The sequence below is a fragment of the Apis dorsata genome, unplaced genomic scaffold, assembly GCF_000469605.1.
Source record: "Apis dorsata unplaced genomic scaffold, Apis dorsata 1.3 scaffold_280, whole genome shotgun sequence".
Lineage (NCBI taxonomy): Eukaryota > Metazoa > Arthropoda > Insecta > Hymenoptera > Apidae > Apis > Apis dorsata.
This window is the reverse complement of record NW_006263556.1, coordinates 126,412-138,715: the sequence shown is the minus strand read 5'-3', so window position 1 is coordinate 138,715 and position 12,304 is coordinate 126,412. Positions and strand designations below refer to the sequence as shown.

Genomic DNA, 12,304 nt, shown 5'->3' with positions numbered 1-12,304 from the left:
AAAAAAAAAAAAAAAAAAAAAAAAAGATAAATGGAAATAGCAACAAACGATTATCTAAATCCTTATATATGAATAAATGTAATAATAGAATGTGCAATTATTATGATGTGTTTTCATCATTGTTAATCAGGGATATCTGGCTGAGAAAAAATAGTATATCAAATGCCCAAAAATTTGAAGGTCTGTGTACCTACGTTCAAAAAATTATAAATTCCTATAAATGCTTGCATTTAAGAAGAATCGTTCAAGACAGTTTATAAAAGATCGCGAATTCCTCAACGTATTTTGATCATACCATCGTGGAATTTAAGAACAAATACCTAAATTGTAACTTCTCCCAAACAATTTTACGCATTTTTTAAAATTATCGTGCGACCGGGCATTAATCGAACAGGCAATACTACAAACGAAGAATATCCTACGTGGAAGAATGAATCCCGAAAGCTTGAAAGATCTTGTTTTTAAAACCGGGTTTGTTAGGACTAGCGTCGTTGTGGCCAGACTGTCCTTCATGTAGCGCCCTTTGTACCAGCGGCAGCGAGCCCTGTGATTGTGTGTTGTGTCGCCAATTCATCATAACGGGCCGGATAACGAAAAAAGAACAAAAAGAAAGAAGAAAAGGATAGTAGACGGACTAATCGTGTGCTACAACATGCAGTGCAACTAAAATATTTTTTTCTTATATCCGACACAACTTACCTCGTCATGTTGCTCGTGTTCGCTATTAGCTAAACTGGATCGCGAGCCGCGTCTCGTCGATCCTTTCTCTTCTCCTAAAAGCTGCGCAACTTTTCCTTGCTTCACGAACTCCAATGTCTGCTTCAAATTAGATGAAACAATTTAAGTAACAAATGCTTATAATCTCCTTGATTAAAATAATTTGTACGATAGAGATTTCCATTTAATAATTTAATAATTTCAGAGAGTGCAACATAATTCAATTAATTGGTGTTTATATCTTAAAAATTTTTTCTTACATTCTATATCATTTTTTCAATTTCCTTTACTGTGCTATTTATACTATTACCTATACAGTAAAAGAGAATATTTATATCAAATAGGTTCAACGATGAATAATTATTGAACTTACCTCTTTTCGTGACCTAAGAGCACAATCTTCTAATGTTTCTGCAGCCTCGTATTTTCCTTGTCTTCGATATAATGCACCAAGATTTTTTAAGGTAGTTGTAACTGTAGGAGAATCCACTTTAGCAGCTTTATGCCAGCCTCCGTATTCTCCATATGGAGTATTCTCTTTATTTCTATGCTTATTTTCTTCTCTTTCTTCCGCAACCTGAAACAAGAAATTTTTCATATCAAATATCACCAAATATTTATATCTTGCATATCATTTTTTTAAAATTGAAAGCATTCTTCTACCTGCCAAATTGGTTTATTATCGCCGGCAATAGCACCAAATTCTTTTTCGTGTGCTCTAGTCAATACTTGTTTATACAAAACTTCAGCATCCTTGTATTTTCCTTGCTTCAAGTAACACGATGCCAGATTATTTTTCGTCTTTGCAACATTAGGATCATCCGGTCCCAGTTTACCTTCATAAATTTCTAGCGCTCGCAAGTAATAGCGTTCTACCTCTTCGTATTTACCCTGATTCTGACACAGCAACGCAAGATTGTTCAATTGCTTCGCGACATCAGGATGATCACGACCGAGAACCTTTTCTCGAATATCGAGAGCACGTTTGCACAACGGCTCAGCCTCCTTATATTTGCCCCGTTTTCCATATAAAACAGCCAAATTATTCAACGTAGCAGCGACTGCAGGGTGATTTTCACCAAGCGTCTTTTCACGAATAGCCAAGGCATCGTTCAACAAATTTGCCGCTTCTTTATATTTATTTTGATCTCTATATACTAAAGCAAGAATGTTCAACATTGTGGCAACATCAGGATGATCGTGACCAGAAGTTTTTTCCAAATCCTCCAATGCTTGCTTGCATAAGGGAACAGCTACTTCATAGCGGCCTTGGCTCGCGTACTGTATAACCAAATTGTGCAGCGTACGCAAACGTGCAGGTATCTCGTATCCAGCATTCACTTGTTGTGCAAATTGTGAAGGCGGTGTCGGTGATATTGCTGCAATAATAATGGCGAACATAGAAAAAAGTGGCCCTTATCGGTAGTTTAAGCCTGTGTGAATAGGAAATTTTACTAAAATATTCTTCAATAATAATGTCTTGAAATTTATCATAAATTTTATCAGAATTTTTTGGTTGAAATATATTTAAATCTAGAGAGAAAGAAAACAGTTTTAGTAAAATCTCTTTTATTATATCACACAGACTTAAGAAAAAATTCAAGCATCTATAAAAGATGCTTGTTAATAAAGAAAGAAAGTGAACGTACACTTACTATTTCGGTCGTCCGCATCATCATCGGGGAATAGATCAACTACAGGATCATCTGGCGGTCTGTCTTTAGCATTCTCATCATCCGCGGAAGGATCAGGATCGTACTGCTTCATGCTTTCCATAAAATCTAAATGTTTCTTTTGTTCTTCCAACTGGACTAGCTAGTGAAGTGATAAATACTTCAATTTCTCAAATTATTTCTTTATAATAAATTCTATTATGATAAATTTTATGTAATTTGATTACTTACTGCTTGTTCACTGGCTTGCAATTTTTGCTGTGTACCAGCCAATTCATCTCTTAACCAGGCATTTTCTTGGCACAACCTTCTTACTTGTGTTCTAAGCTTTTGTTTCTCAGCCTCTACCATTTGTAAGTGATTTGCAAGAGCCATCATAACTTGTGCCTCCCCAAGGCCTAATTCTATCATCTCAATATTCTTTGATAATAAACTAGCTTTGTCTCTTGCGACTGGCGCATCCTGGGTCTGCAAAGCCTGAAGAAGTCCTCCATGTTCTACACGGAGAGCTTCCAGACCCTGGGCCACAATTCTGGCACCAGCCATAATTTCTTCCTGCGTCATGGCCGTCATTCTACCAATATTTTCTATTTTTTTGCTAAAAATTAAGAAAAAAACAATTATAATAGAAATTCGATTCATATAAAAACATCATAATAATGTTTTCTTATTTTAAATAATAATTCAATTCATATTAACGTATTGTCTTTTAATCAAAAGATATAAAATTGAATGTAAAATTTTTATAATAATTTATATTAACTATTAATTATAATATAATTCTCACAATGATAATAAGTAATGATAATAAGGCTACATTTCTGTAGTGCAGATTTCTGTAGTCGTAACTAAGCAGAAAGCATAAGGAAAAAGGTAAAACAGAGGTAAGCGGTATTTAGAACGACTTGCTTTACGCGCCAATAATTAACTGCAATCAAAAATAGGCATCGCGAAGTATTTCAGTCGAAGCAAGCAGAACGTATCCGGCATTCGTACGTAAGAAGAACATTTTCGAACCTAAACCAATTAGAATGAATTTTGTTTTTATATAAATATATAATCTTGGTGATCCAATCGTCGAATATAACTATCTACAAGCTTTTGGAATATTCCAATACCAATTATCATAAAATTAATTCGAATAAAAACTTACCCCATGTCAGGGCCACGTTAAATCCACAGAAATCAATGGTTTAGTATATATGCGCAGGCGCAATTGCAGCGGCGCTTTTTGTATGCGACACGACGCACCAAATAAAAGTCAATTTCCAAGACAGAAGAGCTAGTAAAACTTTTACGTGTCGCAAAGATGATTAACTTTGCTCGTAAGAAGGATCAACTAACGACACGAAATACAAAAATCATTCGAGACAAACTTATTTAATGGAAAACTTACCCCATGTCACGACCGCGTTAAAACCCAAGCGAAATCAATCGCTCAGTAATACTGCGCAAGCGCAAACACCATGGCGTATTCTTTTATGCGACAGAACGTATATAGGTATATAGAAGAAGATAGTAAAATTTCGAGAGAAAAGAGCAAAAATTCCCGACGCCTTGCGCAATCGATAAAACGACCGGAAGTATAGATACATGAAAAGATACAAGGACGTACCAGGTCAAGATTTCAAAGTTTTACACCTGTAAACCTTGACCTCGTATAATCTTCTTTCTAAACAAGCCTTGACCTTACAATACTGAAATACTGCATAGTTTTAACAAACAGATTTGAGCAAGATTTTATACTTTCATCTTTGATATTAATTATCAGAACTGATTTTTCCAAAAGTTATTACTTAACAGGATAGTAAACACGCAAGAAGAAACCAACACCTTTATAAATTAAATTTTTGATTGACAGACAATGAAGAATAATGACAAGAAAAATAAGAAAGTTTCAGATCAACTTGGATTGATTTCTTATTAAAATTAACATTAATATAGAATATTATTATCGCGTGAAAGTGAATATTGTACTAATAAATAACGAAAAGAGTCACATATAATATAAATTTTTCATATCAGTTTTTTCCTTCATCAATATATTCCGACATCTAATTATATATCTCATTTACGAAAGAAATTGTTTTCATTAATTTGTAAATCTAACCAAAATTTTTTTCGATGCCATATATCCAATTATATTAATGGAAAAATTAAAAAAAAAAAAAAAAATAAAAAGAAAAAAATTATATATGAAGTTTCTAATGAAAGTATATAGCAATTAGAGCTTGGTATGTTTACGTAAAAACGTAGCAACGTAGGAATATTTAATCGAATAATGTTAAAAAAAAAGAAAATTGAAGAAATAGATAATGATCAAAATGAATTGTATAAAAATTTGTAAGTAGGAGAACTACTCACATTCTATAAGCGTTCAGCGTTTTTGACATATCTGTTCTACCCATCGGTAATGTTGGATTCTGTTGAACCTACCTAATCCGTGTACAAAAAAAATTTAACTTTCTACTATATCGATCTGTTTTTCGTTTCTTCGCGAACAGTCGCGACCGTATTGTCACTTTCAGTCAATCGAATTTGTCGTAAAAAAGTCATTTATTCCGTTTTTAATAGTACAAAAATAGAATCTGTACAATATACATATATATATATACACTACAGTGTCCCGCAATGTAATTTCTAAAGGGGGGCACCTCGCGGAATCGCGTTTAATTCTTTACTGAGGACTAACGTTTGGCTTCGCACCCTTTGCACAAAAGACCGACACAACGGGGGCGGAAGAGGGTGGAAAGATTGCGCATGCGCTTCGATTTCATGGGTGTTCCTATAGTTGCACAAAATACATGCAAGGATACCGGTATGTCTATACGAAATATACACGAGAAAATAAATGATGCGTTACTACATTAAGAAAAGCTTCATACTTAGTGTCGTTACGGTCTCATACTATGCAAATAAACGTCAGTCGGTCAGTAGGAATAACCGGAGGGTGCGTAAGGGTACGATGAATGAAGCTCCTAAGAGAAGGGTGTCACGCGTGTATGACACTTAACACTTTAAGAAGACGTGTATCTTTTATAATTTCTTTCACATGAATTCTTTACAAAATAAAATATGCATATTATATAAATTCTAAAAACAGAATTAATTTGAATTTAAATTTAAATTAAATCTTTCTTATTTCTCTCTTTATAACTTTTTTTTTAAATTAATAATTTTAAAATAAGCCGAAAAACAAACATAATTCATGAGATATTAATTTACAACATATAAACATATGCTGATTTAGAAAAATGACGATAGTTATTCTTAAATTAATTACCGCTAAATCGTGTATGTTTTAAAAGTTATCCCAGATCGGTAAAGAATATAAGTACATAGAGTGCTAGTTTTCGCTATCTTTTTCGCTTCAAGGAGAACAAAGACAGACGATAACCGATGACTCACAGCATGACGACAGAACATTACAAGTGCTGTACCATGTGCACGCATTCGTAGAAAAGTTTACTATATGCAACTATGTCTATTTAACACAACATTGCTTTCACAAATTTAATTGGACTAAGCTATAAAGAATATATTAGAGTATTAAATATTTCCAAAATCTTCTTCGTTCTATCGAAACGAATTTTTTTTTTTAACTATGCGCATTATTAAAAATTTTTTTTTATAAAATCTTCATTTACGTGAATAAAGATATAAAAATATATTATATATAATAAAATAGAAAAATATTTACGAAAATAATAATATCACAATTGATTATATAATTTTCGTAAATAATATCTTACGTATTTATGACGTATATAAATCGATAACATTGAGAAAACCACGTGCGTGAGTATTTGATATAAAACAAAATAAACAATATATATATCATAAGTTTAATATAATTATCTTATATTATAAAATATATCTTATATCTTTAAAAAATAAAAACATAGTAATAATTTTTAAAAATACAAAATATAAATTTTATAGCATTAACAACAAAATCTATTTTTATGATATATTTGCTATTTTATATAACATTGTAAATTAAACAAAGAAAACTCAACGAATAAAATTTTGGATGGAATTTTCGAAAGTATGACAGAAAAGGGTCAATGATAGTATGAATAAATATAATAAACTTTTCAATCGCAAATGGTTCTGAATACGTGAAACAATTGAAAATCCATATTAGTAGAGAGTAACGGCTAAATCATTGATTAAAATTCATATCATGTAACAATTGCATATTCGTTTCAAGTTTGCATATAGAATGAATTGTGATGACAATTTATAGAACACTATAATTATATATATTAAAAATACGTTATACAAATTCTTAAAATATTTGAATAAATAATTTAATTATCATTGTAATTTTTTAGAGGTTAGGAATTTGGGATTCATAATAATTGAATATCCATTCATTATTTTTAAACATTTTTAAAGAATATATACTTAAAAATAATTATAAGACAAAAGGATATTTACAAATAAAAATTATTTAATTAGAAAAATTAATATTTTATTTTTATAATCTTATTTCCATTTATTTGAGAAATTGTTTAGCATTGCTTATCTGCATATATGTATTTATATACTAAAATATGCATAACAATATACCTAATAGAATATTAACATCATGAAATTTTTCTTAATAGATAGAATTTTTTTAGCAAATTAGTGAAAATTTAATGAAACGCGCTCCTTTCTAAATGTATTAGAATAGAGGTAATTATCATTCTAATCATCGTCATGGTCACTGATTTTCTGTCATGGTTTCGCAGAATCTTACGGAAATTAAAATGATTTACTTCCGGCTATAATCACGTATCGAAGGTGTGGCAATTTAAAACTGAACGGACCAATTACTCTCCATTTGTATAAGCACGAAGAAAAAGATGTTTAAAAAGTCACGACAATCGAGAACTTACCTTTGTGAACGGTCCACGCAGGAATTCTCGTCTTTTCAGTGTATCATCCCACTTCTTTAAAGATATTTCGATATATACGTTGAAAACGAACCTTTAAGAGAATTTTTTTACAATAAACATATACATTTTTACAAACTTAGCTTGTACAATATTTTATAATTTATACGACAAGTATATAATGATTCGATAGCAAAGATAATGTTGAATCGAACGTTGAAAAAAACGATTTTCACTCACCGGTCTCAGCCACAAATTCACTGTGAAATAATATTCGCGATACGAAAGATTATTGATCGAAGTTTTGTTTAAAAATTGTTTTCACCGATTAAAAGAAACACGAAAAAAGAGACACTAAATTTTATTTCTGCACGTTTGATGACAGAATAAGATGGCGTGAACCGTGCAAGTTAATAAAAGTATGATAACCACATATTCCACGATTCGGATACCGAATAAACAAGTATAGAGTGTAATTTACACTCTTATAATATTAAAGATTTCCGTTAAATTACGTACGAATAAAAAATACGTTCGTTAAAATGAATAAATTGACGACAATATTTCCAGAATGTAAGTCAATCTTCAGTCGATTGTAAAAGCGCGACTGAAGCGACTCTAAGTGATCGCAGCGCCAATCATTGGAATTTTCGAAAACTTAGGCTGATTTCTATGAAATATATCATGTTTTAAAATAAAATATAATATAAACTATCAATATAACAAAATAATTAAATATATTATCATAAATGAAACACAAAATAAATGTAACATTCAATATATTTTTTTGATCGACATTATGAAAATATTAAGATTTTTTTATTATTTTAATGTTATTTTCAATGTATCAATTCTGCTTAAAATAAGATCACAATATATTCTTAATAAATATTTAAAAATATTAAAACTTAAATCAAATTAGTAATAAATAATTGCAATTAAAATTAAATTTCAATAAAAATTACAAAATAAGTAAAAAAAATATTTTATATCATTTTATATTATAAATGTATATAAAATAATGCATTTTATACAGAATTTTTTATTTTTATAAATTAAAACAATTTAAAAATATATTTAATATGTTTATAATAATATCTTTATAAATATGTTTCGTGAAATCATCGTCTTATGTAGTTAAAAATATAATAAAAAAAATTTTATTTTAAAGATTCAGATATATTATGAAAAAAAACGTTAGAAATATATTCAATTTGTATTCTATATCTCTAATTGAATATATTATGTACAAAATATAGATAAAGGTAAGAAATATTAGAAAAATATAAAATAAAAATATAAAATAAAAATAGAGTAAAAATTATGAAATTAGCATCATTTCCAATAATAATTAATAGTCATTAATAAGATAGATAGAATAGATAGAATAGCATATATAATGGAAAGTATAAATAATGGAAAGAATAGCAAATAATAGAAGAATAAAAATAACGTAAAAATTGAAAATCTCTGTGTGCCATCTCTCGAGTGCTTTTAGAAAAGATTCTTTGAAAAGATGTATTTCACACTCAAGAGATGACGCTTATGGTTCATTTTTATTTTCTCTCATCTCTCTCTCTTTATTTTTTGTGTTTCATTTGCGGCACACTAAAAATGGCGTTGATTCTACAATTTTTATCTTATCTTTATTCTTTCTCACTATTTGCTATGCTTAAATAAATTCTATAGTTATTGACGCATGATCACAGATACGCAAGACACAGAATATTAATTGAATGTATTTTCAATTTTTTTCTTCCATTAAATATTTTAAATTTATGTTTTCAATAATTCGTAGTTTTTTATCGCTAAGAATTTTGTTATATCTATAGATTATGAATAATATTCATATAATAATTTATTTATTAGTATTAAATAATCATAATGTTATAACATCTATTTAAAAATATTTATAATTGAAATTCTAATTCATAATATGCGCAATATTTTTATATAAATCATTGATGAATTATATCAAAAGAAAAAAAATTAAATATCCAAAATCTGTTATTTATAATATCTATTTTTTAATCATTGTTTATATATTCATAATTCAGAAAATAAATAAATCATAAAAATACTTTAGAAATAAAAAAAACGATATATTGCGGTAAACCATATTTATTTGAATAATTATTATTTGAATAGTAAATAGATACAATAGAGAACGCTTTTAGCAGGCCAACTTCCCAATAACGGCAGAGAACTATCAATATTTTATTTCTTCTAAAATAGATGCATATCAATGTATAGAAGCATCTGTTTTTTTTTAAATCTCTCAATAATTAATTAGGAATAATGTATAGGTAATTCGTAATCGCCTTATTAAAAACAATTAAAAGTGTTACGGTACAGATAAATATTGCTAACTTGGGAACAGTTAAAATTTCTCATATATATATAATGGCATTCATAATCACTTCTTGGCCTAAAATAACAAAATGCTATATTATAATACATTGCATTGCGACTCTTTGTATCGTGTGAGAAATAATCGTTCGTCATCATTTATCGGACATATTTTTTCTATTCTTCTTCTTCTTCTTCTATTTTTTATGTCCGACTACTGAGCATCTTTTTAAATGGCATCAATATCAAAATCATCTTCGTCATCCGAGTCTTCATTGACTACAGCAGGCTTCTGCATAGGGGGTGACTCTTGTGGTTTTAGTGATTGTTTGGCTCTATCGTCGTATTCAATCTATTATAATAAAAAGTAAATAAAGAAAGAAATTAATTATTATAATTTGAGATTATGGAAAATATCAAAGTATAATTAAAAAGCAAACACTTACCTCTAAATCATCGTCTTCTTCTTCTGGTTCAGAATCCTCTTCTTCTGCTTCTTGTAACCAAGTTAAAAATGGTGCAGCTTTATCGTGAATTTCTTGGGATAAATCTTTTGATACGTATTTTTTAGTCACTTTGTTTGACCATTCGAATAATGCTTTTTCTTCCAAAATATCAGCATCGTAAAAGAGCTAGAACAATAAGAATTATTATTAATTTTTCATTTAAAAATATAATAATAATAACGACTAATGAATATATCAATAATTTGTTTTGTACCTTTAAAATACCAGGTACTTTCGGCATCAAAGCATCTTTATGCAGCGCTATTACTTGTTCAATTCCTCTAATTAAATATTTCTGCGCTTTAATATCATCATGGGTAAAACGAAGGAGAAGTACTCGATACTTTTTAGCTTGAGCAGCAATATTTTGATCGAAGAGTAGTTCGGCCAGAATCAATGGCGCTTTTGTCTTGATTTCCAGACGTTCGGCCTCTGTGATCAGCTCTTTATGATTATCCAATTGCCCAGCGTCGCGACGACATTTAACTAATTTATAAAACATGTCCATCCTCTCTTTTTCAGTCTTGTCAAGATCATCGCTGATGGTCATTCCTTTTGCCCCGTCTGTCAAGTCCTGTAGACGAGCTCTGACTGCCTCCTCTGACACGTCAACTGCCCAATTATCATCATCTCCGTTCTCGTCCGCCATTTTTTCAGGAGCCTCGACTACGATATCGGTGGTATTGGTATCGTTTTCCGGAGAACCAGATCGATCGCCATTAGCAGTAGCAGTGGTTGTAGTGGTAGTTGTTTCACCATTCGCACGTTTTGAACGTTTCCCACGTTTACCTTCAGTTAAAGAACTACCTTGAACAGCAGGATTCAAGCTCGGTGGGTTCTTTAGAATGTAAGTGTTCAATTTATGATTACTTTCCAATAGTCCGTGATAGCCACATGCTTTGCATCCCTGTGAAATAGTCCCTTTTTTCGAACTGACCATCAATTCGGTCTCAGGATTATCGCAAGCCGGGCATAATACATATTTGCGAATGAATCCATCCAAAAGATCTTGCAATTTTGTAGCATCGTGCGAACCATTTACTATAAATCTTTCATTTTTGAAATCAAATTGAGTTTGTGCTCCGAGCTCGCAACCAAAGTACTTAGTAGGATAGGTGGCAGGTCTTCCAATCGCTTTCGCGACATCAACCATATTCACGATCACAGTTTTGATACCATTTCCCTTGCCTTCTACTTTGGCTTGAATCCGTGGCATTTTATAGCGATAAAACGCATCGCTGACATTACGATTTACGTTGACACTCCCCATGGTGACTGATATTTCCACTTTTTGCTTCTTGCTAAATTAATATCCCCTCCAAGCGACAATAGCAATTTCTGACGAGACGTCGTTGTGAAAACGAGTTGTTGGCAAATGGTTGGTGATGCAAGCGTCGAATTGTCGAAAGCTACCAAGCTTTTTCTGGTCGATCACTCTCGTTCTCTCTGGATTCTATTGGCCCCTATCTTTCTATCGTTCAAGTAGGTAACGTCTTCGTCCTCGTCCTTCTGGATCTACTTTCCACGTTTCCCAGCGGCAGTTTGATTGCTGTGCAGCGACGTTGCCAGGCAATGGCTACCCGATGGTAGCTCGTTACGTGTCGAGTCAGGGTGATTTTCGTTGTCTGCGGTAACGTATGCCGCACTATCCGTTGACACCAGTCACGTTTCTCTGAACGGCTGTAGCTTCCGATGCCTATTACTAAAAATTAAAAAATATATATAATCCATCTTTTTCTTTTTTTCTTTATTCTTAAATACAAAATTTTCTAATCTAAATGTAAAATATATATAAACAGGATAAAAAATATATTCCATTGGACAATTTGATGTCAACCTGGAAAATTTTGAGGTCCTGTGCTTAGGCAGGACTAGATGATTCAGAAATCGTTGGGTAGTATCTTGATGCAAATATTGCCTCGGTTTGGTGGGCAGAGGGGGATAGTCTTCAATGATCATACACGCTGCCTGTCCGTTGCTTGTGCCCCTAAGAAAGCCTGGGTACCAGGTTGGTGTGGTTAACTCACAAGTGGCTCGTAACGAACGATTAGACCGGTCGTAAGTGATGATGTTGCCGTTTAGAAATCGCTTGGACAACGTCCTACTACCGCCGCCTTTGCTGTACACCGATCCTTTCCCTCTGGATGATATCCTGGATGTTTCTGGAAAGAGAAAA

General features: G+C 31.3%; 2 protein-coding genes across 10 annotated transcripts in view; both read right to left on the bottom strand.

The window, feature by feature from the left end:
- LOC102677436 (kinesin light chain) overlaps positions 1–7,909 on the bottom strand; it is a 16,528-nt gene extending 8,619 nt beyond the window's left edge. The window contains exons 1-8 of one of the 8 annotated variants that reach the window (XM_006616873.2): positions 7,514–7,909; positions 7,277–7,367; positions 2,622–2,988; positions 2,367–2,532; positions 1,381–2,096; positions 1,091–1,294; positions 700–819; positions 288–544 (exon numbers count right to left, since the gene is read on the bottom strand). In XM_006616873.2, coding sequence (XP_006616936.1) covers positions 419–544; positions 700–819; positions 1,091–1,294; positions 1,381–2,096; positions 2,367–2,532; positions 2,622–2,963 — 1,674 coding nt within the window. In that variant the 5' untranslated portion in view covers positions 2,964–2,988; positions 7,277–7,367; positions 7,514–7,909 and the 3' untranslated portion in view covers positions 288–418. Of the gene's footprint in view, positions 1–287; positions 545–699; positions 820–1,090; positions 1,295–1,380; positions 2,097–2,366; positions 2,533–2,621; positions 2,989–3,543; positions 4,170–4,754; positions 5,284–7,276; positions 7,368–7,513 lie in introns of those variants that run through there. The other 7 variants (XM_006616870.2, XM_006616869.2, XM_031511025.1 and 4 more) reach the window with 7 other exon arrangements.
- A 1,469-nt stretch (positions 7,910–9,378) lies between these two features.
- LOC102675647 (eukaryotic translation initiation factor 5) overlaps positions 9,379–12,304 on the bottom strand; it is a 16,591-nt gene continuing 13,665 nt past the window's right edge. For both annotated transcript variants that reach the window (XM_006616854.2, XM_006616855.1), the window contains exons 2-5: positions 11,966–12,290; positions 10,343–11,830; positions 10,069–10,254; positions 9,379–9,974 (exon numbers count right to left, since the gene is read on the bottom strand). In XM_006616854.2, the coding sequence (XP_006616917.1) occupies positions 9,852–9,974; positions 10,069–10,254; positions 10,343–11,398 (1,365 nt within the window). In that variant the 5' untranslated portion in view covers positions 11,399–11,830; positions 11,966–12,290 and the 3' untranslated portion in view covers positions 9,379–9,851. The remainder of the gene's footprint in view (positions 9,975–10,068; positions 10,255–10,342; positions 11,831–11,965; positions 12,291–12,304) is intronic.